The sequence below is a fragment of the Ylistrum balloti genome, unplaced genomic scaffold, assembly GCF_031769215.1.
Source record: "Ylistrum balloti isolate Yb309-2 unplaced genomic scaffold, AGI_CSIRO_Ybal_v1 Utg370174, whole genome shotgun sequence".
Taxonomy (NCBI): domain Eukaryota; kingdom Metazoa; phylum Mollusca; class Bivalvia; order Pectinida; family Pectinidae; genus Ylistrum; species Ylistrum balloti.
This window is the reverse complement of record NW_026782163.1, coordinates 108,359-135,160: the sequence shown is the minus strand read 5'-3', so window position 1 is coordinate 135,160 and position 26,802 is coordinate 108,359. Positions and strand designations below refer to the sequence as shown.

At 33.3% G+C, this 26,802-nt stretch overlaps 3 protein-coding genes across 4 annotated transcripts; 1 reads left to right on the top strand and 2 right to left on the bottom strand.

Annotated features, from left to right (window-relative positions):
- The first annotated feature begins 1,212 nt into the window (after nucleotides 1-1,212).
- Nucleotides 1,213-9,515, top strand: LOC132551080 (uricase-like). Its single transcript, XM_060215186.1, has 7 exons — nucleotides 1,213-1,606; nucleotides 2,488-2,604; nucleotides 3,133-3,211; nucleotides 5,160-5,346; nucleotides 6,637-6,760; nucleotides 7,692-7,787; nucleotides 8,085-9,515. The coding sequence occupies exons 1-7, from the start codon at nucleotides 1,376-1,378 to the stop codon at nucleotides 8,157-8,159; spliced, it is 909 nt and encodes a 302-aa protein (XP_060071169.1). The 5' UTR covers nucleotides 1,213-1,375; the 3' UTR covers nucleotides 8,160-9,515.
- Nucleotides 9,516-12,850: 3,335 nt separating this feature from the next.
- On the bottom strand, nucleotides 12,851-17,251 carry LOC132551079 (SNARE-associated protein Snapin-like). Its single transcript, XM_060215185.1, has 4 exons — nucleotides 17,103-17,251; nucleotides 14,986-15,032; nucleotides 14,439-14,557; nucleotides 12,851-14,009 (listed from the first exon to the last, which is right to left on the bottom strand). Exons 1-4 carry the CDS (start codon nucleotides 17,249-17,251, stop codon nucleotides 13,917-13,919), a joined length of 408 nt encoding a protein of 135 aa, XP_060071168.1. The 3' UTR covers nucleotides 12,851-13,916.
- Nucleotides 17,252-18,562: 1,311 nt separating this feature from the next.
- LOC132551084 (phosphatidylinositol N-acetylglucosaminyltransferase subunit C-like) lies at nucleotides 18,563-26,582 on the bottom strand. 2 transcript variants are annotated; one of them, XM_060215190.1, is made up of 7 exons: nucleotides 26,474-26,582; nucleotides 25,026-25,095; nucleotides 24,114-24,268; nucleotides 23,178-23,346; nucleotides 20,523-20,670; nucleotides 20,136-20,302; nucleotides 18,563-19,846 (listed from the first exon to the last, which is right to left on the bottom strand). In XM_060215190.1, the coding sequence occupies exons 1-7, from the start codon at nucleotides 26,571-26,573 to the stop codon at nucleotides 19,801-19,803; spliced, it is 855 nt and encodes a 284-aa protein (XP_060071173.1). In that variant the 5' UTR covers nucleotides 26,574-26,582; the 3' UTR covers nucleotides 18,563-19,800. The 2 variants fall into 2 exon arrangements, with proteins under 2 accessions (XP_060071173.1, XP_060071172.1); XM_060215189.1 differs by lacking the exon at nucleotides 26,474-26,582 and adding an exon at nucleotides 26,327-26,405.
- Between the last annotated feature and the right edge of the window lie 220 nt (nucleotides 26,583-26,802).

Here is a 26,802-nt window from a genome sequence, read left to right as displayed (position 1 = left end):
ATGGAGTAGTCTACAGTACTAGATGTAACCAGAAACGAGAAGTATTGCTTTGTGCAATTCAAACCTTCACACCTGAACATCATTCAGGAAGGCCATTACCTCTGGTAATCATGGTAAGGACTTTTTTTTATGAAGGACACAACCTTGACAACAGAAGACAGCCCTAGGAACTGTGAAACGCAATTAAAGCACTCCGAGTCAGGATTGTTGAACTATTCACATCTTGATATCAGACAATGCTGAGTTTAATGTTCTATTGTGTGGGCTAACACAGGCTCTTTAATATACGTTGGTAAGGCTGTGATGTAAAACTTATTGTCTGGTACTGATAATAAAGAACTGTAAATGTATAAAATAGGGTCATATGTTGTATATTGGTAGTGATTCCTGTAGTATCTATAGCTTGTATTGTAGTATTTATATATATATATGTACTGGTTATGTACATGTGCGTATTATTTATCATCGCAAACACATTTTTAGTGTCACATTTTACTTGCGCGCATGTGTAGTGTATATGTATGTACTTGTGTACGTGGGTAGTGTTCACTGACCGACTGGACACAAGACATTTGACAGACTTTGACGAAGGTGTTTGATTGGTTGAAAGTTTCTCCTGGGTATACGTCTTTTGTCTTTTACTACATCGGGGTACATTTGAATCCTGGCATGCGGGTTAGACGGATGTTCAAATGTCAGGTTCCTCAGTTTTGTCTTTTTTCTGCTATAAATGACGGATGAGGTGATATTGTGTGGAGTGTTGCAAACTTATATATGACTTGTACGTTAGCGCATGATACGAGTTAATGGCTATTTTACATTGATTAAACATTGAACAAACCCAGCGGTTTCGTTTTTTTTGGCACAACACCACCCGCTACAAAAGCATAGATGTATTTTATTTGCCTTGCAATTAGCCCATCCATATATTACTGTTGTTCAATTACATTGTGATCTAAAAATATTTCATTAGCTTGTAGTAAGTCCACCTCCAGACTGACAAATGTTATGCATAGTACAGTAAAGCCTGGAATGATGCAGTTTCAATATTGAGGAATGTTTAGACATATTATAAAGCCAAATGGTTCTTGAAGACATAAATAGTTGATAATGAGAAGTAAATTTAATAAATAAGGATTATTCATACAGTCTTATATTTAGGGTACTGATAATATCAAGGATTTAAACATATGTTTAAGCAACATGCACAGACATATGTGTTCATTGAGAAATGAACTAGAAATACTGTATTCTAAAGCTCCAGGCTATATATAGGAGATCCATACTATCATAGCTAGGAAACAGTCCAGTCAACTGAAGAACTATTGGAGAATACTGATATTCATTTATTTTACAGGATCAAAACGACTACACCATGAAGGGCCAGGTGGTACACACAGAGTTCATAGAAACAGGATATGGTAAAAACTATGTTAAGCTACTACAGCTGAGACGTGAGGGCAATGCTCACCATATTCAGGAATTGGAGGTGAGTGTAGAACTCGTCCTCAATAATCAGCGTGAATACCTTTATGGAGACAATACCGACATCATTGCCACTGACTCTCAGAAAAATACAGTCTACATACTTGCCAGAAAATATGGGGTTTGTATCATTTACTTTGAGTGTTTTTGAAACTATATTTGTTCAAATTAAGTAGGAGATAATTTTTTACCTAAAAATGTGTTTTGTCATTGATTTAAAGATGCAAGCCAGAATTTTTTTTTTTTTTAAATGTGTGCGTTTGAGGAGATATATGTGTATATGTTACTTGGTAACAGTACAATTTCTAGTAAAGTCTCTGTGAACATGGATTGGATGTTTTGCAGATGTGAGGCCTGAAAATAAACTTTAATGTACATGTGTGTTTAAAAAGTGAGCTATGGTAGGCTAAATGATATTCTGTTATTCCACTCTGTATGTCTTTAAAACATGAATGTGTAAATTAAGCTATATATAGAACATCTGACTGAAATCAATATCCACATACTGTGTACATGTCTGTACTCACATAGATCTACATATCCTACAAATACATATATATGAGTATGTTATGGAAATTGGACCACATTCATATTCACCTTGAGAGATTCCAGAATACCTGTAACCCACATGTAGCTGAACTGGACTGGGTCGATCATCAGCAACAAGGTAGCTGAATTGGTAGAGCATCTGTTAGAGTTCAAAGTTCAAAGGTTCAAATCCTGGTCTCACACAGCATTCTTCTGCTTCTATTGCATAACCAATGTTGAAAATACACTGTGGTTATGTCTTCAGGGGTGAAGAATTAGAAAAAGAAGGTAGGAATATAGTGGGACTGGACTGGATCTTTGTCAGCAACCAGGTTAAATGCAATTTGTACAACCTCCATTTAAAGTTTGGTCCGGGTTCAAATGGTGGCTGAGCATTTTACATATACATTGTATGTGTAAATGATATGTCTTTGTAATGATAGACATTATAGGACTTTTTTTATTGTGTCACAGGTGAAGACACCAGAACAGTTTGCTATGATTCTCTGTAGCCATTTCCTCTCCAAATACAGCCATGTGGACAAAGCAACAGTCTATATTGAACAAGCTCCTTGGAAACGAATGGAAATTGTAAGGAGTACATAACAGTCAAAGGATGAAAAAAAAGTTTGATCAAGCTCTCAGCTTGATAATGAAAAGATGGTAGGGTTGTGCAGTTGTACATATATGAACATGCCTTTCACCTATACTGTATTCGCAACAGAGAAGCATTTCTCTTACTGAAGGAATAAAGATATGGGTCAACTGCCGGACAATGTAGGTTTTCCTCGGGTATCCCGGTTTCCTTTCACCGTAACTTAGATTTCAATATTGTTGTGAAATAAATGAATTTCTATTCATTTTACAAATAGATAAATTAAACTGTCACAGTATTTTCATTATGCATGCATGCTGCTTTACATAATACATTACTAATTGTATATTAAGATTTATTTTGTGATTTAAACTTTTAATTGTACAAAGTACAAGATGTTCTAATATACAGATATATTTGACATTGATTTTTCATTAGAGGGAGAGGCACGAGCGGTATTTAAACCCTCATTAGCAGTTATTGAGGTAGGAAGCTTTTAATGAATAAAACATATCACATTACAGGATGGTGATAATCACATCCATGCATTCCTGATCAGTGATGAAGGCACTCGGTTCTGTGACTGTGTACAGGCTAGAGGAGGTAGGTTACAGTCCCATTACAGAGGTGACCATAGTTACTTGTAGAGTTAACATGTTACCTCTCAAGGGGCGGACTTATTGTAGGACTGTTTTGGCCTTGGCTTTCAAGTTTGCCAAAATCAACACTTTTGATAAGCTGCAGAATAAGAGAATTTATCGGGCCCATTACACCTCTTTTTTTTCTGCCTTACATCCAAACCAGGAAGAAGTTGTATTGATTCAAACAGATGTCTTGTGATAGAACTTTGTATTAAGTGATTATGACTGACTCCATGCACATTATCTATGATAACAAGGTAAAGCACAGTACATAAGTCTGCATATATACACATGTGTTTGATGGTTCCCACAACACAATGCGGTTGTCAGAAAACTAAAGCACGACCATGTTGAATGTGGAAATGTAAGAAACAGATAAAGTGTTATCCTCGGTGAATGAAAACAGAACAAATGAGTGAGTTATTGTATCATCTTAATAATCTGAAATGTAAAAACAGATGGAAGACAATGTTTCCTATCTTGATGGGTATTTGTTACAGCCCTATAAAAAAAACAAAAAAAAAAAATATAAAAATCTGAATACTGTACTTTGATGAGCACTAGTTCCTTAATTAATACAGTAAATAGTCTTTCTCTGTCCTAATATGACTTACCACTTGGTTAAACCAATCTTCATACATGTACAGCTGAGTCCAGGAAAATGTAACAGATTCCAGGTCCCAAGCATTTTATGTACAGGACTTTCCTAGTGCTTATTTAAGAGTATGTAAAAAAAAATTAATAAAACTATCCTGTCCCCACTGGTGATTGAACTAAAGCAACCCGTCGCACTCTAGGTGGATGCCCTATCATAAATAAAAAGAAAAAGTTGACATATGTACTTTTTCATACAAACAACCTTTCTGTCTTTGTGGAATGTGAAACATTTGAGAAAAAATTTAAATGAAAATATGGTACCTGAATTTATGATGAATTAAATACAAACATATAACTCAGTTTACAATATCCTTACCCAGAGATAATTCAGGGTCATTGATGATGGCTAAAATTCAAATTTTTGAAGAAACTTGACAGGATCTTCCTATATACATATAACGTAGGTAATTCTCGGAATTTCAATGAGATTTTCAGCTAAAGCATTGGTAACATTATAACTTACCCTAGGGTGATCCTTGATCACTACTCCTTATCAAGCGAAGGCTCTCCTATCGAGAGGAGCCGGTAATCGCTCTGTATTGATATGGATAGAGTATGGAATGGTCGAATTAGAACTGTTAAGTTATCATATACAACACTCTATTTGGTACAACATCAGAATTATTAGTGATCAGTTTAAACCACAATAAAGTTACATTTGTTATGTACTTAAACATAACTAACCATAAAAAGTCTAGGATATTTTGAGAGGAATTCTGCAGCAAATATTGAATCATTTTGGAAGTGATAAATTGACAATGTACACGTGAGGCTGATATGTTAATGTTGAAGGGTTTTTTAGGAGCATGCACCACTGGTTTTTTTTTTTTTTTTTGGAGCGGGGGGGATGAGATATATGACAAGTTCTAGGTCTGCAATAGCTCACTTGGTAAAAGTGCTGGCCTATGTAACTTCAGGTGAAGAGCCATTGATGTATAGGTGGTTCTTGTTTCTCAGGAAGCTGAGAAATGGACTGGTCTGTGCTGATGTGATCTTGAAACTTTACCCTAATTGTGCTGGATAACATGGGCCTTCTGTATGTTGTACAGTGAGGTAGCTACCAGCTACTACAAGGAGACGCTGCCTGAAAATGACCCTCACTTGTTGTGTTCAGCTGTTAAAATTTAACTTCATAAGTGTAAATGAAAGAAAGTTAAAACAGCAAAGCTTATATACACAGGTTGGATTTAACATGAAATAATATGCTATTATCAACTGAATCTTAATTGCTAATTATTTTATGTATACTTCAGGCAAACCTGTTGTATCCGCTGGCCTGAAAAAGATGAAAATTATGAAAACAACACAGTCAGCATTCACAGGTTTTGTGAAAGATGAATATCGGACGCTCCCTGATGCTAATGACAGACTTTTCTGTACAATAGTCGACTCCCATTGGTGGTACAATACAACTGAACATGTGAACTTCGACAAAGTATGGTAAGTATATAAACACAGCGTCTTCTACTACGAACAGGGAGATGAGAGAAATGTATACTGTAGAATCATTAAATATTGTTTATATGATTACTAAATAATGAACAGATAAAAGTTGAAATAGATAGTACTGGTGGATGTTGTGAGCGAGGTTTATCCATGAAATCAAGAGCCAACGGAAATGTTTATGGTTGGAATACCACAAAAATTTATCCCCATGAAAAGATATGATTAGCTTCGTGTTGTCCATCCTTCCATCCTTCTGTATTCTATCTTTTCCGGGCTAGCTAGTTCTATCTCCTATACTACTTGTCATGCTTAGGCAATGAGCTAACCTAGGTATATTGGTGTCATGTATCAGAAGTAGGTCACTTTGACCTACATTTAGACCTTTGACTAAGAAAAAGTTTGTGTGAGCTCTGACAATACTAGAATTTTATTCTAGAGGGATGGGTCAATCAATATAAAGCAGTGTGTCATGTACTAGAATAAGGTCACTTTGACCTACATTTTGACTTTCAACCTATATCAGTGATAAAACCTTTTCTGGCGTGATCTTTAACACTAGTCACTGATATTCATTTTGGTCATGGGTTCTTCTAACATGGGATCAGGGTTAACATACATCAAAGACAATGCATGATGAATATTACTGTGAATTTATTCTCCTGCATACCTCCAAATGAAATGAAATAATAACCACTATGGAATCTATATGATGTTGCCAGATATAATTTAACAGTAAAACAGCTCCACTATACCAATATACATCCAGCAGATTTCTTTGCAATTGTAAAACAAATACATATTGGCATATATTTTCATATTCACTAGGGGAATGTAATTTTCTGATTGATCTTGTTATAAACATTCATTTGTAATATTTAACCATTTATTTATTGTCAAACAATGAGCAAATCGTTATTCTAAAATGCTGTTTAAGAAATGTTATGTAATAGACGTTAGAATCCTTGGCTGAAGAGACTGAAAGTGGTAGTAGGTATACCTGAAGTTTTCATGGAGTAAAGATGACATGAAGTTTTACAGAAAATTCTAAATAATCTAACAGTCTTCGTGATCCAACAGATAAAAAGTGAATTAAACTTGGTGTCAGAATTCAATTTTGTGATTTTTTAATAAGAATTTGAGCAACAGATATAAGATGAATTAAACTTGGTGTCAGAATTCAATTTTGTGATTTTTTGATAAGAGTTTGAGCAGAAGTGATGTCAGATGTGACAGATAGTCAAGAGTCATGTCAAGTTTCAGAATTTAAACTATATTTGGTGGCAGGAGCACTGTGAAGAATGTGATCCTGGAGACATTTGCTGGCCCAGCACATGAAGGTGTGTTTTCTCCATCAGTACAGAATACTCTCTTCCTCACAGAAAAACACGTACTGGCTAGAATTCCACAGGTGAGTTAACATCATCATCACAGGTGAATTATAAGACAATACTTATCACAAGTGAATTAACATAGTTAACACAATCCATCACAGGTCAGTTAACATCTATCACAGCTATTATACAATAGTAAGTTACAGGTATGTAATAATTCGCTGTACAGTAGTTCACTACATATATGATAGTGTTAGCTGCAAAAGTCTGTGTGAGATTTTGTATATTTTCTCTGGTGATTATTTTTTGGTTATGACACTATGAAGCAAAGTTAGTTAGAATTTAACAAGTCAATTTACCAAAATCAAGGTCAAAGGTCAGAGTCAGATTTGTATCTTTCTACTGATAAACACTTTGTTTTGACAATATGATACAAAGTTGGTCAGAATTAAACAGGAAGTCATCTCAGGAAAGATCAATGTCACTGTGATTGACTTTCACTCCGAAATTCAAGGACGAAAGGATCTAAATTAGATAAGAAGTCAAAAGACAAAAGTCATATCATAGTACATGTAATAATATATGTTTGCTTCCATGTGATTTTTACAAAGCCTAAATGTCTATTGTCAGCCATAGCCATAAGGCAAATGGCTTCTTGATGATTATGTGGGATATAAGCCACCTGTCCATATTCTAGTTAATATATGTGAGTGTTTTAACACGATACAGGTACATGTATATTAACCTTTGGTGTCACAGGTATGTTACATCGTTATAGATGTCCACCCAGAGAACGTCAAATAGTCTGGTTATTAGATGATACAAATTCAAATAAGAGATACTGTACATCTGTATATGGTACATTAATGTTAATTGCATTTGGAAGAAGAATTGTCATAGTTTTTTTCTGTTCAAGTTGAAGTTTACTGCGATCCTGAGAGGGGACTTAACACTATTACTGGGTGTATGTACAATGTGTTTCACCATTAACTTTCTTACTTTCCACAGATAGAGAAGATGGAAATGGAACTCCCTAATGTTCACTATTTTGGTGTCGACTTCACTCGATTCCCCAAGATCCACTTTGAACATAGTACAAATGAAGTAAGTCAGTTGTTATATAGGGATTGGAAATCAATTGTTAAATCTTGCTGTTTGAATGAAGGTGCAGCCATTGTAATCCAGGCCTGTTGAAATGTTATACAACAGTTCATTTTTAGAATTAGTTGTACTGGAATTATTGTCCGTTCCAAACAATACAAAAAACTGTCAATTATTTGACTTTTTTTTTTACAAAATACAATGTTAAAATAGACACAAAGTATTACCTAAAACCATTAAATTTCTTATTTACTTCCAAACTTTCACATTATTAAGATGTATTCTATTCATGCTTTTCAGATATACATGCCAACAGATAAACCATCAGGAAATATCCGTGCTGCCATACAGAGGAAAACACTTTCAAAGCTATGAAGTTGGTCAATGACTAAATGTTCTATGTAATCAGTATAATTAGGTGTCATATTTCCGCACGTTGCAAGCGGGTCCCGTTGCCGTGGTTTCAATGGCATTGGAAACAATGAAATTTGCTGTTTAGCATCTTTATTCTTGAGAAGCAACATTATTGCTAAATCAAAAATCTCTCAGTAGAAGAACTTATTAGTTCTTGAACACAAAATATTTGTGCATATTATACAACTTTAATCAGAGATAACTATAGCAGTGCAATAAACAGTGTAACTCTTGCCCTATCATATCTAATGCTGTACATCAGTCATGGTTTGCTGGATTTGTTGCCATTCTTCAATAATTTGAATTTGCCTTTTTTTGGCTGTTAGCTACCTTACTGAACTTTAGGATGGTGTGTAATCTCAAGAGCTTCCTACTTGACAAAAGCCTACCTCTCCTCCTGCCTTTAGTGATTGAATGAAACACCTCATTTTACCAGAAGATGTATTCTTTCAAAGCTCTTCAGACTGAGCTATCACTGCTAGCTGGAAGCTGTCAGTTATGTCTAATATTTCCCTTTTTTCAAGATGTGTTCCTATAACAAAATAATACATTATGTTAATTTTTCAATATTAACATTTCCATTGTACATTCTCTGTTTGGCATTGCAAACAAAATTGATGTCTATACCTTAATAGACATTAAGTCTGACAAATTTTGCCATCAAAATGAAATCAGCTTTTTTTCTATTCCATCAGTTGTTGGGTTGTTCCGCCAGTGTGTTTAACATCTGTGTAATGACGATTATTATTGTTTTTAAATTAACATAGATAAAAGAAAAATGTCAAAAAATAAAATGTAAGAAATAATGTTTTCCTTTTTGCATTGTTTTACGGATACTGCAACATACCTTGCCAACAGGCTTCATTTAAAATATCAAAAAAGAACCAAAAAAATTAAACATCATATATTTTTCAACCAGGGTAAAAGTTTGATTTATCAATTTCATAATATGATGAACTTCATGGCCTATAAACATAAGTGAACATATGTTGACCTTTGTAAATCTTCCTGTTAACTGTCTAGTGACAAGTAGCAAATTAATACAATTAACAGAACTGCAAATATCTACACATTTTGAACAACTAGGTCTGTACATTGTTGCTTTAAACAAAATGAAAATTATTTTTATATGGTAGATATGGAATGTGTATATGATCATGAAACTGGATAAATCAATGAAAATCAAGCGCAATCATTCAGAAATTTATATACATTACTATCATTATATATAGCTATATAACATTTGTTTTGTCTATAAATATTTAGCATGCATATAATCTTGAGGAAACAAGTTTTAATAAAGTTGTTTTTTTTTAACTCGAGAGTTATCTCGTCTTTAAATAATTTCATGCTTTATGAAACCAATCACTATTTCATGCTGTTTTAATAATTCTGTGCAAAACACACACTGCAGTAATTCAGCATACTATGTAATAGCAAAATCTAGTCAAATTTACCCATAGCAACACACTGCAGTAATCTAGTCAAATTTACCCATAGCAACACACTGCAGTAATCTAGTCAAATTTACCCATAGCAACACACTGCAGTGAATTAGCATATTATGCAATAACAAAATCAAGTCAAATTTACCCATAGCAACACACTGCAGTAAATCAGCATATTATGTAATAGCAAAATCTAGTCAAATTTACCCATAGCAACACACTGCAGTAATCTAGTCAAATTTACCCATAGCAACACACTGCAGTGAATTAGCATATTATGTAATAGCAAAATCTAGTCAAATTTACCCATAGCCTACTGGGATGAAGGGCTAGGCAGCCAATGAAATTGGGCCTCTCTATAGGTCATAACTTTAAAAGAAAAAAAGCATCATGATGTTTGGGTAGTATTCTGCTGAAAGTGAAAGATATGTGACGAAAAGAATGCTCTTGAACCTCTTTCAAGGTCACAGTTATCAAACGTTTTCAAATCTTTTCACAGTCTTTGAATACTGAGGTAATTCGTTTTAACAAAGTTGGTAGCCCTTCACCACAACAAGGTACTGATCTAATATTGTGAGGCTGGACCAAGGACTATCAACTTTGTTGATATAAGTTACATTAGCCTATATTCAAGCTCCTTAAGGTCAAATGTACTTAAATCTTCAAAAAGTCTACTGAATAACGAGGAGGCCAAAAGTCATTATAAATGCCTATGATATAAAATGTCTTCAAATCAATGACCTTGACTAACTTTCACGACAACAGCAGGTATAATCTTGACAGACTCTAAAAGATCGCTTTGGTATAAAATGTATTAAATGATCTAAACTATCTTCTGATATTGGGTCATTACCATCTTCTGACAAACGGCAATTACATTCAATCAATCATAGAATACATGAATATAAATTGTAATTAAATCTTCAAAATAAATATCACTAGAGGTATAGAGCCAACACCGTTTTTCTCATGAAGAAATTGAAGGTTCTGTAAACCCACTCAAAAAAAAGCAAGAAATTAATGCCAGTATGAGGTGTTAACTAAAACCCAGCTGGATCAAGTCAAGTTCCGGGTCTAACTGATGAACTGTTCTAATTTATTTCAAATCTAATCTTAATTTTAAGTTTCATTTTAAATAACAATTACATCTTTATTCCTGTCTATACTTTGGTTAGAATGATAATCTATTGGTCTATAACAGTGTATTGATATAAAATATAACAAGGTGAATATAGACAATGTGATCCCACCAGTTTAATACCAGAATTGAGTAGAAAATGTTATGTAATTCTTGACTTATTGTTCTTAGTTCTAGTCATATGACTGTAATTGTATAACGTCATAATGAACAATACAAAAGAGTACCACATTTATAGTACTTTAGGGTAGAATGTAAACCACAATTTATCCTGAAGTAGCCCAAATGTTCAGGTGAAACCGGTAGAGATATTAAACTGAAGATCCTAAGTTTGTTGTGATTGACCACATCTGTTAGTTCAGAATAGAGAACTTTAAAACTAAACATACATCAAGCTCTTCTCAGTGAATCTGATACTGATCAAAAAAATTTCACAATATACAGGCCAGTTTGGCCTCTTAAATTGCAATCCAAAATTATAATTAGATTTGTGCAAAGCCATTATGTTCTATTTAAATCACTGGTAATTTCATCTTGTTTAAGACTGCATATCGTAAACACTCTTCTTCTCTAAAATATTTTTAATTGGAATGATGTACTACAAAATTGGCAACTATATCAGTTAACTGTAAACACACTATATTTATTACATTTTCATATATCTTTCATCAATGATGACAGGATGTAAGATGGTAAGGCACTGTCCGTCTGACATAAACTTATTTGTCTATTGATCTCCTTTCCCAGATTTCAACTGTATCTGGATGAGTTACTGCCCCTTGTTTTCACGTTAAGCTTCTCCAGATAAGTTCGCTCGAAGTTTTCCACCGATTACTTTCAAATTGGTAGGCTTAATCTCCATGACACAATGTTGTGTTTTCCTGAATGGCAAATTGATCCAATTGTATTTGGAAGAATTACTGCGTCTTCTTTAGTAATAATGTTAATTCTGTCAGGAGATCTCTCTCAGTTTTTAATTGATTTCTTTGAAACTTGGAAGGCTTAATCACAATTATACGAAATGGTGTTTTCCTAACTGATATTGTGATTTAACAATTTTGGAAGGAGTTATTGCCCTTTGTTTTAACCAATTTCTTTTGAACTTCATAAAACTATATAAAACTACAACATGAGATTGTATTCTCGTGTCTGTCCAGAGATTTCTTTGGGTTTCCCCTCCATAACTTTATTATTGAAATATGACTGTATCACCGTTTTCTCTCCTCACAGTTTGACTAATGTTTTTACAATTTTGATATTTGTATCCTCTTCTTTACAATGACTGAAGAATATTTCTTCATAATGGGATGGGCGTATATTGTTCTGATATACGGTACTCTTGTTACAAGTAAATAATGAAATGAAATGTCTGTTTGCTTGATATTTGAGATAGCACTTAGTGTTCACTAATTATAATGATTGTCTTTAATGGTCTCACTAACATCCATTGTTTGTCAGTACAAATCAAATGGAGTCAGAAAAAGTGGTTGTTTCAGTGTCCTGGATATTCTTTATTTGTTTAAAGCATTGACCAGTATCACTAGAAACAATAGAGCTATGTTACAAAGTTCTTTGAAACTAGAACTGCAGTGTTTTCTGTACTTTCAAGAATAATCTGATCACCAGGTAGATTCTGATATCAATGATTATGTTACTGATTCCAAACACTTTTTCCTTCTTTAGAATGCAATGAATAAGATCAGAAAATCTGTTGTTTTCCTCTTTGAATATTTATCATGATACATAAAATACTTCATTTATTTTACAGACGCACAAGTGATAAATGCTTTTCTGTTTTAAATATTCTGTCATACACGTGAAAATATGCCTAACGCATAGATTTAATGAGAAACCACTATGTGTGATCTGTATAGGTACATAGCATTTCCTTCAACATTTTGATAAATCTGATCAGTTTTCTTTCAGTCTTCACATAAAACAAGTGGAATTTTAATTTGTTACATCCATTTGCCTTACTTTCACAAAACAATTCAATAAAATGGTAAGAATATGTATTTATGGAATGTATTCACATGGTAACAAATAAATATACAACAAATCACATATTCCTTCTCAATTGTTGATTTATATATAATATGGCTAGGAACAACACATACAAGGGGCATTTATGTTTCATCAATTCGACCAGTTGGACCAGAGATGTTCGTTTATGAAATAAGGGTGGACCTACTGATCTACCCAGGTAATATGTTTTCTGACCTGCTTCAACTTTGCCTTTTGAGGCTTGTAGTAATATTTGCAGGTCTGTCCTCATTTATGATTGAAGTGTTACATTTAAAGTGCTAATGAAAAGATATATTTGCAGTATTATAGTCATCTTTAAAATACTCTTAAGTCATTAAAACAAGAAAACCTCAAAAACAAGCCTATCCTAAAATCAAGACTATCATTTCTTACATTAATAAACCTGCATTTATTTTGTATTACTGGAAATAAGCTGTGTCTTGTTATTTGAAATTTTTGGGGTATGTACACATTCCCTTCATTACAACAATTATAAGCAAAAAAAATGCCAAATTTGTTTTTCTTTCTCCTGATCAGAGAAAAGACATCTATCACTGAAAATAGTATTAGAACCTACAAGTTTTTCCATTTGAACAACAAAACAAAATCTAAATATAGCTAATCTTCATGTGAAGTTTTTCTGTATCAAAATGATTTTAAAGTGTATTTAAGGTAGTTTTCATTTGAACTTTCCAGGCTACTGTTGGACATGGCAAGTTTGATATGCAAAATCAATGCAGAAGTATATCTTCTGACATACTGGTTGTAAGCATATGGTTATACGAGTTTTACATATAATGTTCATGGCCACAAAACTTAAGGATTATTGCACATCAACATGTATCATAATACATGTAGCAGGATACAGTTTGTGAGTCACTGTGTAATATTTTTATACACATCATCATCTATCATAAATATAGCTCTGTCGATAAAATATAAAAACTCCTGGGATTTGATTAAATCAACAAGGAAATCTCTATTGATGTTCCACTTGTGTAGGGAACATGGAGACAGAGTTAAAACAACAAAAATGTCTCTTCTGGTATCTCACTTTGTGGGGTACCATAATATAGAATTATTCAAAACCACAAAAAGTTTGTTTCATTAGTGTGGAGGACCTGGAGATGGAGAATCCAGTAGCGTTTTTCTCCGTGCTGTTTCCTTGGAAACATTGTTGTATAATTTGGTCAATCTTTCCTGAAACGGAAAATGAACACCCTATCAAATTTACTGAAGCCATACTTCCTTAGTAATTAAGCCATGTCATTTGGTAACATTAAACAAATTTGGTGCTAAAACTAATAGATGTATCTTGGGAGACTTAATTACAATTCTTTATATATAAATGTATCAGCAATTTTTTTTGTGAAAGAAAATCCCATATACATTTTCATAGCAGAAAATGATTTTAAAAAGACTGATTTCATATATAAAGTGCCTTTTATATCATAATAACAAAAGTTTGGCAAACAACATTAGCCCTACAACCAATGTCTAGACAAAGTATGTATCAAATATTTCAAATATTCCAAAATGGAAATGTGAATTATATATATATAGTTTCTATAAAGTTGATATAACATGGGAAAATCAGTTATGTGTATGTCCTTGCTGATGTTACCATACCTGCACATTTTGTAGAATGTTGTTGACTAGCATAACACGTCGACGAGAATTATTTAGTTTCTTGACGTAAGGTTCGAGATCAACTGGCACTGCCTGCTGCTCAGCTATCTTCTTCAAGTCTGAATTAAAAATAATAAGACCTTGAAATTTTGTCTCTGTCTTTTGAATAAAAACATTGCAAAGTCTGATCATGTTATGTTGTCTTAACATTTGTATGAGGAGAAATTAAATAAAAGAGGAATTCGAAAGTATATATTATTATTTTGATATTAAGATTTTTGTAGACAAAATGAAACCATTAACATAAAGATTTCACATACCATCACATACTATATATATACCATCACATCAAGCTGTATACTTCTGTAGGCCCCTAGATGACTTCCAGATAATACTACATTTTTAGGGGCAAGTTATTTTACCTTACATAGGTAAATACTGATACCAAATGTGTTTAACTTATAAATGTGGAACAAATTTCTGGAGAAAGATTGACTTATTCCACACAGGACTGCTACTATTTTTCAAGTTACACTTGATACCTTACCATCAGCTAAACAGTCAATCTGTTGTCGCAACTCAACCTGGCTATCTCTGCAAATTAAACAAAATAAATCAAACATTTGCAACTGTTTTTTCTGCCCGTAAGTTTCCACTGCTAGTAATGACAAAAAAACTTTGTTATATCAATTCAATATAATAATTTTGATCATAATACTTGTAATATTCATAATGAATTCTTGTATAATGACAAGACACGTGTGAGTGGAATCATTAATTGATATGAAATACAATATAACACATTTACATGAGGCCCATGGGCCTACACGGTCACATGACTAATCTCGATCAACCTAATTGCAAAGAGCAATAACACTGTAAGTTACCTCAACTCGACCACATTGTTTCACTTATTCAATATCGTAATGATATAAAGCTCCATGCCAAGTTTTATCAAAATCCATTCATAATTACCCAAGTTATCATCTTAACAAGTCTCAATAGTTATTAAACTGCAAAGGGACATAACTCTCTGAATTACACTTGAATGAGTCTCATTGTCTGTAATCCATACCAAATTTCATTAAAATCTGAAGTTATTGTGTTCCCAAATTCCTTTGGTAGTAAAAATGGAAAGGGTCATAAATATGTAAACAACAATTGAATTGGAATCAGTACCATCCACTTATCTAAATTGTTAATGATATCAGGCTGCATACCAAATTTCATTAAAACCTTTTCATTTTTACTCAAATTATTGTGATCACCAGCTCCAGCATTAAGGGCCATAACAACGTTCTTATGTTAGTTACAATAGAATTGTTCCCATTTTCCAACTGATGTGAGATCTTATGCATATATTTATATATATATATTAATGCATACCAAATTTCATCCAAATCTATTCATATTTATTTAAGTTATTGTGTCTAATGGAAATAAAACTGCAATGGGCCATAAATCTGCAAATAACAACTAAATCAGTCCCATTGTAATTTCAAGTCATTCTGTTAACAATGTACAATGGAAGTAAAACTGCAAAGGGTCATAACTCTGCAAATGAGGATTGTCCCATTGTCATACTCATACCAGATCTATAAATATAAGGTTGCAAACCAAGAACCATTAAAATCCATGCAAATTTACTCAAGGTATAATCTTCTCAATGTCCAATGGAAACAATACAACTGGAAAGTACCATAACTCTGCAAATAACTGAATCAGTTCCATAGTACAGCTCATCAGAGATCTTATTGATATAAGGGTGCAGATCAAAGTTTCATAAAAATCTGTGCATATTAACTTAAGTTATCATGTGCACAAGAAAAAGTTCATGCATGACAGCAGATGAAGAACTATCACTATAACAAATGTATGTCATATAGGTCATCATGAACTATGGTCAGATGGCCTTATAGTTCTATGAAATTAATGCAATTTGTTTTCAGCAACTTTACATGCTATACATGTACCAATTTTTTATAATATTATTCTAATCATCATTGAAAATTGTTCAAGAAATGTCTTCCAATAATGGTTTCTCATACTATTTTCAAAGTAAGTCAACAATTTTATTTTTGTGCTTGCAACCAGTATTATACTATTTCATATACTGCATACAAGATCATGTGATTTTTTTTAATGCTTCAATCCAGGCCCCACATATGGTATAGTATACATCAAATATTTATGGTAGCGTGAATGACATGATAATAAACACGTCACACAAACATATATAATTTCAGTACTGAAATGTTGGCATATAATTAGGCAATTAGGTTATCAATTGACCCTGCTAGGAGGGTGGCAGTTGGGTTATAATGCACATAGATACCTAGTTCAGCTAGTAAAGAATGAAGTATTGGTAAAGGAATCGTATCAATAGTTGAATGCATGCTTTGTCCGACAGACTGTAATTTATTAGTGTTTGTTTACTAGAAGTGACAAGATGGTTTCAACATTTGTAATTACATTGGTAAAGATATTACAAAGTAGTCATCGACATTTGTATTTCATATGGTATACTATGGTTGTCTTAGTCCGTGAGTAATTCTATAGAACAATTAGTTTATGATAGCTACATAGTATTGAAGTTAACTAAGAGAAACGAGATCCGCCCACTCTGTGCAACAAGAAGTCTTGACAACATTACGTTAGATATACCTCACAGTTTTCACCCTGTCGTCTATTTCCTCTACTGCGGGCTTTAGCAGCTCTACAAGACCATCAGTGACAGCGTCCCGTGTACGACTATCCAACGAGTCGGTGCTTCCTTCCGTGCTTGATGGGGTTACCGACGGATTGTCCGCCATATTTACATTTTCCATGTCTATTTAACGCTTCTTTAATAAGTCTTCCGTTTCAAACATTTTTCTAACACAGACATCACGTATGTTACCGTATATAACGTATTAACAAGTCCGCTGAAAATACTCGTTATCTATTGATGTATTCATTGATAAAGTTAAATTTTCTTTATTTAGATACACGTGACGTTTTTTTTTTTCTGTGAAAATGCAGTTTCCTCGATCGTGTTTTCTTAAACTGATTTCCGATATTCACTACTGTAATTAGTTATGATAACAAGAGAAATCTTCCAATGAGGCAAGATACAAGTTAGTGTACTTCTCAAGTGCCAAACGATCACGGGTACTGATACCTGACGATAATGTAGAATATTCATGTGATTCATTAAGTGCTGCAAACTTTCTTGATATAAATTTTAAATATAAAACTTTGCTGAAGGACATTGTGTTTGTGAACCAGAATACCAAAAGCAATCATGATTTGTTTCTCATAAATTCCAGCAGTATACATTATCGTATATAATTACGTATATACCATTTCCAAAGTACAATAGCAACATGAAAAAGAATCATAGAACGTATCATGATTTTGATTGCATACTTGCTTTGATATCTATGGGAGTGATACAGGCCATCTTGGCTGTAGTCTTTTTTTCATTATTCCACCACACCATGCTCTATGCCACTGGATGGTGTGTGAGGGAGTTGGAGCTCAGTAAAGCTGCTACACCATATAACTACTCTTGGATATCACTATTATCTTCAAAATTTATGCTTCAAGCAAATTTCAGTGAAATTTCAATATTAAACCCCTATTTGACACTGTGGCAAGGTCACCACAATGGGACTTTCAAATATGGTTTAATACATATTTATGCTAAACATACTACTTCTTCTTTCCAGTATGTTACATGTCATCCTAGAATTCCTTTTTTCAGTTCACCAATTTGCAAGTGAAAGTGGATCAAGGTCATTCATTTGAATAAACTTTATTGATATTGATTGACATGCATTCACCTTGAAAATATATATATACAGCATTGTCCTTTTGGCTTGCTTTGTAGTCTGTTGGCTTTTTAGTTATAGACCAAAGAAGACATATTTTAAGAATTAAATACATTTGACACCTCATTGACCTTGAAAATGGGTCAAGATGAACTTGGGACAAACTGAGAATGAAAGTTCACCTGCCCTTTGACATCTACCATGAACCACTATTATTGTGATATTTTTTTAAAATAGATGAATATATCTCTCATAAGGTTCCTGATGGAGTGGAGTAAAAACAAGAGTCCATAAAAGTAAAACAACAAGCTCTCGTATATCCAAGATTTTAATCTGCAAAGATTCTTTTAGCATTACATGGTCCCAAGCATAAACTAACTTACTTTTTCCTTTTACAATAGTATATCCTACTATGGAAGGTAAACCTCTCACATTCATAAAGAATTCATATCTTTCTTCAACACTTCTATACTGAGTATGAGATACCAATGACTGATATCAACATCTGTCAGTTATGAATGTTATCCAGTCCATCTTCTGTCATTGTTTCATAAAAAAAATATTATGAAACATCTTTGCCAATACTGCTCTACAGATGCAGAAGTATGTTGCTCTTCCACTCTTAAATTTTGTTGGAAAATATTACCTTTCACTGATTAAGAGATGCAAAAATCTTGATGACTTGTCATTCTCTGTTTGACAGAATCAGAAAAATCTTGGAAATGGTTTTTAACAGATGTAAAACATCCTTGACTTTCTCTAGAAACATCTTGTATTCACACTGTTCAGTAGATGTATAAACATCTTGAACTCTCACTGTTCAGTAGATGTAGAACCATTTTGTATTCTCACTGTTCAGTAGATGAAGAAACATCTTGTATTCTCACTGTTCAGTAGACGAAGAAACATCTTGAACTCTCTCTGTTCAGTAGATGAAGAAACATCTTATATTCTCACTGTTCAGTAGGTGAAGAAACATCTTGAACTCTCACTGTTCAGTAGATGTAGAACCATTTGAACTCTCACTGTTCAGTAGATGAAGAAACATCTTGTACTCTCACTGTTCAGTAGATGTAGAACCATCTTGAACTCTTACTGTTCAGTAGATGTAGAACTATCTTGAACTCTCACTGTTCAGTAGATGAAGAACCATCTTGAACTCTTACTGTTCAGTAGATGTAGAACTATCTTGAACTCTCACTGTTCAGTAGATGTAGAACTATCTTGAACTCTCACTGTTCAGTAGATGAAGAACCATCTTGAACTCTTACTGTTCAGTAGATGTAGAACCATCTTGTACTCTTGCTCTTCAATAGATGTAGAGACATCCTTGGCTCACTCTTTTCAGGAGAAGTGAAAATATCTTGAACTCCCATGATTCAACTGATGTAAAAGATGTAATAACATCTTGTACTTTCACTCTTCAGGAGACACAGCACCATCAAAGAACAATCTTGTGACTTTTCAACCAAACAGGTATTGAAACACCTTAGGCTTTCATTATTCAACATTCATTTGCTGGATGCAGATGCACTAGCTGACAGCTCTTTTCATTTGGTCTGAATGACAGCTTCATCCCATGGACCATATATATTGCTAAAAAGACACAAAAGTAATATTTTAGAGGTGTTTCTATGGAATATCTAGTAAAATTATTTAAAGTTGGATATTAATTTAAAACGAATACAAAGCTGTCTTTAGAAGCCAGATGCTGTATGAAAAGTATGCAAGTAGCAGAATTTCATCAAAAGATTCATGTTTTCATTCCATTAGTTACTGATAATTTTTTAAAAACATACCAAAAAGGTGAAGTAAGAACAGATTTGAATCACAACATAACAGATTACTGTCGATCAGTTTTCCAAATAACTCAGCAGAAACTTACTTTTTGTAGGGTTGAAGACTGATTAGCCAAGCTGGACAAAGGAATGTGATGAACAATATAAGCAACAATCCCAAAACTGCTGCTACAGCGGACACTGTTACCAAAGCAACAAGGGACACACTACATAAGGTCAAGGTCATTCCAACTTGACTTCCTGGGATAGCCTTCTACATTAAAAGAAATTCATCCAATTACCTTTTGAGGTTTTAAACATTTGTGTAACCAAAATTTGTAGTAGTGTAAATAATCATGCATATAAGTAATTGTGCCAGTCAAACAATCATTAGTTATAGTGGCTTAAAGTGGAATTGCAGACAAATTTGCTTTCCATCTCAACAATAAATTTCATTAGACAAAATAACCTACGATCCTCCTGTGCAAACTTGCCTTCATTTGCTTCCTCAGCATTGGCCAGAGTCCAAATACGAGAAGGGATAATGTTACTGTGGCGAAGGCATGCCATGTCGTATGGAGTCTGGAGGCCAGGCACACGGAGGCAAATATTCCAGCATTGAGGGACAGGGCTTCTGAAACCCTGCAGAACAAACATTCATAAATTAGCAAGTCATTTAAAATATGAAAGTATTAACTTCTAAGTATAGAGGATAAACAGGCTTTTTTGTCAAATGCAGAACATCACATTAACCTGCAATAAGACCAGAGGCAAACAACAGACACAACTTCCCAACCTCACATAGGTTCTGTGTATCATATATTTTATACATAGAATACATAGTGTCTTCAAATATCAGCTATATTTTGGTGAGAGAGAAGAAAGACATTTGGCTTGTTACATTTGTCTTTCTGAACCAAGCCAAAACATGGCCAGGCCAGCTTATATTTCTTTACCTGACCTAAACATTACACTGAGTTATATTATATCTGACATGTACAACAAAATGATTTCTCAGTGTGGAAATACAGTTCAAAATTAAAATCAATATAGCAGACATTTCTTTAATTTTTGTAAATAGCCTTATTTGTTACAAGAAATAAAATTGCTTATTTAAAGAACTCTTTAAACTTTTAAATGTTATATATAAGCAGATCAGAAAGTGATTCTGCTGAATCAAAGTGCTAACATACAGTTGTTTTCCGTTAGACAAGTGTATTCCGACAATGGTAGTGCCAGTTGCAGAATTAAAGTATCATATTTCACTGAACTGTGTCATATATTGATGAGCTTTTTATCTGACAAGGATAAATATGGTAATACTGAGGACATATTGTCATGAATCAGTACATACATAAAAAGGTCTACTGCTCCTGATTATGTTGTAGATTTATAAACATGTTCTATTTTATGGGTATATGTATCACCAGGTCTCATAAAACTTTATGTAGTATTTACCTAATTATTTGAAATCTATATTTGTACTGTTTGATTATTGCCCAGGAAACAGCAAATTAAAGGTGGTCTTGTGGCAAGGCCTCATTGTAGTACCTTGTAGCTAATTCTTTGATAAACATATTTACGAGAGGCCTGTCACATCCCATCTAGAGCAATTCAGTTCAGTGTCTTCCCCAAGAACACAACAATACATGTCTGCACAGACTAGTTGTATTCTGTATATTGATTTTATGAACTAGGTACCTTAAGTAATGTAATGTGTGAATGTGGTTAAAAGTCTACATCTAAAGCAATACATACAAAAGATAAAGTACAGTGATATGCATCTGATAACAAATAATGTGATATTTAAAGAAAAGTTACATAGTACACAAATGTTACCTTAACAGATATGTTATTTATCCTGTAGATTACATTATTTAATATGTGATAAGTGATGAATTGAGACAAAAGATGTTTAAAATGGGGTACCCGTACACAAAGTATGACATTCCAGTGACAAGATGTGTAGGAGATAGTGCTCAGACAAACATTTTTGTTTGATGTAGGTCAAGGGTCAAAATGTAGGTCAAAGTGACCAACTTTTGATACAGGACAAACCACCTCAAAAAAGTGACCCTATGTATGAAGTTCCACTGACTAGTAGTGCAGAAAATAGTGCCAAAAAACAAACTTTCTCTTTGATGGAGGTCAAAGGTCAAAATGTATGTCAACGTGAACTACTTTTGATACACAAACACCAATTCACCAAAATGAACCCAAGTTTCATGGCAAAGAAATGTTTGAGATAGAAAAACCAATATATTTTGATGTAGGACAAAGGTCAAAGTGTAGGTCAAAAAGATCCACTTCTGATGTGACACGCCGCCTAACAAAAATCAACCAATACCCTACGCATACAGTTCCATTGACATGTAGTATGGGAGATAAGACACGGAAAATCTTTTTCTTTGATGTAGGTTAAAGATCTAAATGTAGGTCATAGAAACCTACTTTTGCTACATGTACACTAATTCACCAAGTTGAACCTTTACTCCAAATTTAAAATTTCTGTGACAAAAAGTGTAGGAGATATAAACCTGACTGGAAGGAGGGAGGGTGAGGAATGAATACAACACAAAATTGTAGTCACTTCCAGTGCTTGGAGGGGACTAGTAATAGCAACAAAGTCAGGCTATATGTCGCCAACAGTAACTGTCTTCAGTCAAGTCATTTTTCACTCCTAAAATAATTTGCTTAATTTGCACATAACCTACATAAATACAATTTTCACCAGTGATCAGCATGTTAACAACCGCATTTTGATTTTTTTTACTGCTGAAAATTTAGAAAACTTAAAAATGAAAATGAATAGTTTATAGGTTTACAGTCCATCCTTATCTTCCTTATTAATAATGTAGTTTACCTAGATTCAATTGAGTTCACATTTGCATACCTCAAAGATACAGTTATTGACTTTACTTCATAATGTACCTGGCATAGATAACCAATGATATGACCTGGTTTTAATTGGGTCATACAATATTTGTTATGGTTCTTGACAGCAAACAAACAACTTAATTTGTAATTGGCTACAAGTATATTGAACAGATAGGTACTTTAGTGAAAGTTATAATATATAAAGTATAATAGTTCCCAGTTACGTTACAGCCAGTTACTGGTGCCAATTCAGTATACACTTTCTTACTTACATTGCAGCACTAGCTCCATAGTCATGGAAGATAAGGTTAGCAAGTAACATCACTGTTGTCATAGCATAGATGGTATCTGTGGAGATAGTTTCTGTCAATGAAACAAGGACAGGGGACAGACCGAAACTGAAGCCTGTGAATATCACTGCCGTCTTCAAATCATCTAGTACTGCAACAAAAATTTGGAAAAATGTTATATCAATCAGTAATCAGAAGTCAATTTTGATTTGCATAAAACTAAGATTGCAGTAGAGGTGAATGATGCCATCACACATATCAATTATATTATTATGTATAAAATGTATATCGGTAACCATGACGTTCTATCATCCTTTCTCACCACTTATCAAACATATACATTAATATGAAATGATTTATTTTCATAGGTTTGCAGCATCGTTTTAGCTGATCTATATGAACTCTCATAATCTGGAAAATTGATGTCCAATCATCTTTTATTCTGAAAATGTTTCAATTCTACATGTGCATCGTTTAAGGAGGTCCAATTTCATGTCCAAAACATTAAGTGACTTTCATTAAATTGAACTTATGAAAATGGACATTGTCATTTCAAGTTGGATTTTCTTGCTGTTTTCTATTATTTTTTCATATAAATGTACATGTATATAGAAACACAGCTAGATAATCCCAAATCTGATATGAACATCTGTTTCTTTAGTATCCCAATGTGACAAAGTTTGGAAAAGTATAGTGTTCACATGTAGTTCACTTTTTGTTATCATTTTATCGATTTCATTTTTAAATAGACGTCTGAGGAAAAAATTCACACACTTTCCGTCATCAATTAAATGTGCTTCAGCCACACATAAGGTAAAGAAAATTTTTCGATTGCTAGTAGTGGTGGGGGGGTGGGGGGGGTGTAAATATATATTGTATACATAATAACGTACACTTAATATAACCCCAATCTCTCACCTGTTCTATGTGGATCTTTTATTCCTATCACATGGTCTGTGTAAAGCTTGACCAGGTAGCCTACCGTAGTAACAGTTGCCATGGCAATCACCAACAATTGAGGTGACAGTTTTTGGTTATACATATAGATGTAGGCAACAACAAAGAGACACAAACTGAAAGGAAAACCATCAAGTTATTAACTAGTAAGTTCAGTTCTAAAATCAATATACATTTTGTATATAAGCTAAATATGGTAGGAGTCTATCAAAACTCAAATAAAACCATCAAGATACATGTTTATTTTGAAATGTATGTGCCACAAAAGTGTGACGAGGTAGCTTATAAACAATGTCTATGACCATAAGTGTAGTTCTAGCTTTTATCAATAAGCATACATAACTAACTATTAGTGATGATGACTTGTTTTCCACGTGATTTATTTCACTTAAAGTTCTTTGTTTTGCAGCTAACATGTGAAATGCATGTCCTTTGCTTTCACAATTACTATTATAATAGCGAATAGCAATGAGAAAATTGAATGGAAATTTGTAAAATTATGTGAAGCCTTGTCTCAGGCTATGATAAATGCTGGACTATGAATAAAAATAGAAACATTTTGTCAGGGGTAAAGATTATATCACATTAGACAACAGGACTATGATGGAAATATTAAGACAAGTCTTAATATCCAACTGTCTCTAAAGGTCAAAAAGATCTGTTCTTTTTCAAGATGAATTAAATTTTTTTTGTTGATGTAATGACACATTTCTACTTTAATAGATTAAGATACATACATCTATATAAATATCACAAAACTGACAACCCTGAAGACTCACTTTAATACACAAAGTGTCTCAAATGTTTTAAAGCTGGACCAGGATTTCTAAATAATGTTTGAAATTGTCCAGTCATACGTGATCCGTTTATTACCTGCTGATTTGCTGAGTCACCTCTCCAGAGTTTCTCACAACTGGCCAGTAGGAATAGGTTCTAGTATATACTGCAATGCAAAAGAAATTGATAAATAGATTTTTTTAGCAAATGCATTCCCCAAAACACAATTTACAAATATAAAAGTCTCTTTTAGGTACATTATTTTGACAACATTAATAAGGGTGTAGCAGGTACTCAAGTGTAGCTCTCTAAATGCAAGGAAAAGATACATTAAAACAGAGCTGCCTCCCTTGGTAGATGTGTTACTAAAAACAATGAACATGCATGTGTAGCCCTGAAACAAGAAACTGCTTCCCCTTGGAGATATACCCTGGAATCAAACACAAAAGATTTAGCAAATAACCCAAATTATTTGTTTACACTAATTTTTACTTTATCTAATTATAAATAGAGTTTCCAGTGTGTTTTGGTGAATTAAACAATTGTTCTCCATAAGTTGTTCACAACATGGTCAACCGATATCATTCATAGCATACAAGATATTGACATCTTAATAAAAGCATGACCACTCACTGCAGCATGGCAAATATTGCAATATCCCAATATTTAATGTTTAGATTCAACTGCACATAACAAAATTCAACTGTCTGTTTGATTTGTATTTGATTATTATTAGGGGATTAACGTCCTCTATTATGGCCTTTAGGCCTTTCAGAGGACGAGTGCTTTGTATTTGATCCCAGCTATATATATAAACATACATTTATATACTTGTTTGGCTTTCACTCTAAAGTCATTCAGGCAGCATATTGTGTTTAATGGGGAGGGGACAATTAAAGCATCATACTAGTGTCACTTGCCAGATTAATTTCAATTTTTTTTTGCATGTTTTAAGCAACATAATTAGACAATTTTTCTTTCACATATCAGACAATCTGGCATTCCGACATCCATTTAAACAATTTGTGTTCATCAGTTTAAAAATGGTACAAACAATAATTTTACACGCATTTTGCAACTTTTGCTTTTCAGAATTTTAGCCATTTGACCAATAAACAAATGTATTAAATGATAATTAGCATTTCCAAATGCTGTGCTCCTTTTCAGACATGTCCAATTTCACATTAAGCTATAGCCATAGCATATACGTATTCCCATCTTACTGTTTTGATCCTGCCGTAAGTACTCGGGACCAACAAATTACTTCTTTTTTTTTCATCAGTGAGTAGGGTAATGTTGTAAATGTCAATCATAACAACAATACGACGCACTCACTGCAGAATAAATGCGAATAGAATAACAACTTCCTAAGGTTTAATAGACATATATTATTTTACTTCTCATCGACAGCCTGACAGTAAGGAAGTATAACATTTTATGTTAGCAACACTTCGTCTTCGGGTAGATCTAGTCGAACTACTTGAGGAGATGAGATCCTATTTCAACAAACTTTGTAGTATAAATCAATATTAAAGTGAAGTTACGGTTTTTCCTCATTTCATCCAGGAAGGAGGAGTCCACATAGTTATCTGGAACACCTTGGTCTTCATATAGTATTTTCTTCCATTTCTTTCTAACCGCCATTTTTAAGTCATGTGACTAAGATACCAAACAACTTAACTTTACTTTTTAAATTGATATTTTATTTTCAATCGGTATACAGATAAATTTTCATATTTATTAATTTTAAATAATCCTATATATGAAATGAAACAGAATTAAATAACTATACTTCATAAAATATTTATGTATCCAAGTAGTGACGTCATTGTCTTTGTTGACAACAAGATGGCGGACACTATCATCGTTCTTT

Bases quoted from the DNA above. Each gene is read 5' to 3' on its own strand.
- LOC132551080 (XM_060215186.1), top strand. From the start codon at position 1,376: ATGAAGGGCCAGGTGGTACACACAGAGTTCATAGAAACAGGATATGGT. The intron at 2,605-3,132 runs GTAAGGAGTACA...ATCACATTACAG, and splicing joins CTTGGAAACGAATGGAAATT to GATGGTGATAATCACATCCA. The intron at 5,347-6,636 runs GTAAGTATATAA...ATTTGGTGGCAG, and splicing joins GTGAACTTCGACAAAGTATG to GAGCACTGTGAAGAATGTGA.
- LOC132551084 (XM_060215190.1), bottom strand. From the start codon at position 26,573: ATGGCGGTTAGAAAGAAATGGAAGAAAATACTATATGAAGACCAAGGT. The intron at 20,671-23,177 runs GTAAGTAAGAAA...TTTGTTCTGCAG, and splicing joins TATGGAGCTAGTGCTGCAAT to GGTTTCAGAAGCCCTGTCCC. The intron at 20,303-20,522 runs GCAAGTTTGCAC...CTTTTAATGTAG, and splicing joins TGCTGAGGAAGCAAATGAAG to AAGGCTATCCCAGGAAGTCA.
- LOC132551079 (XM_060215185.1), bottom strand. From the start codon at position 17,251: ATGGCGGACAATCCGTCGGTAACCCCATCAAGCACGGAAGGAAGCACC. The intron at 14,558-14,985 runs GTAAGGTATCAA...TTTTTAATTCAG, and splicing joins GATTGACTGTTTAGCTGATG to ACTTGAAGAAGATAGCTGAG. The intron at 14,010-14,438 runs GTATGGTAACAT...TTTCCGTTTCAG, and splicing joins ACATTCTACAAAATGTGCAG to GAAAGATTGACCAAATTATA.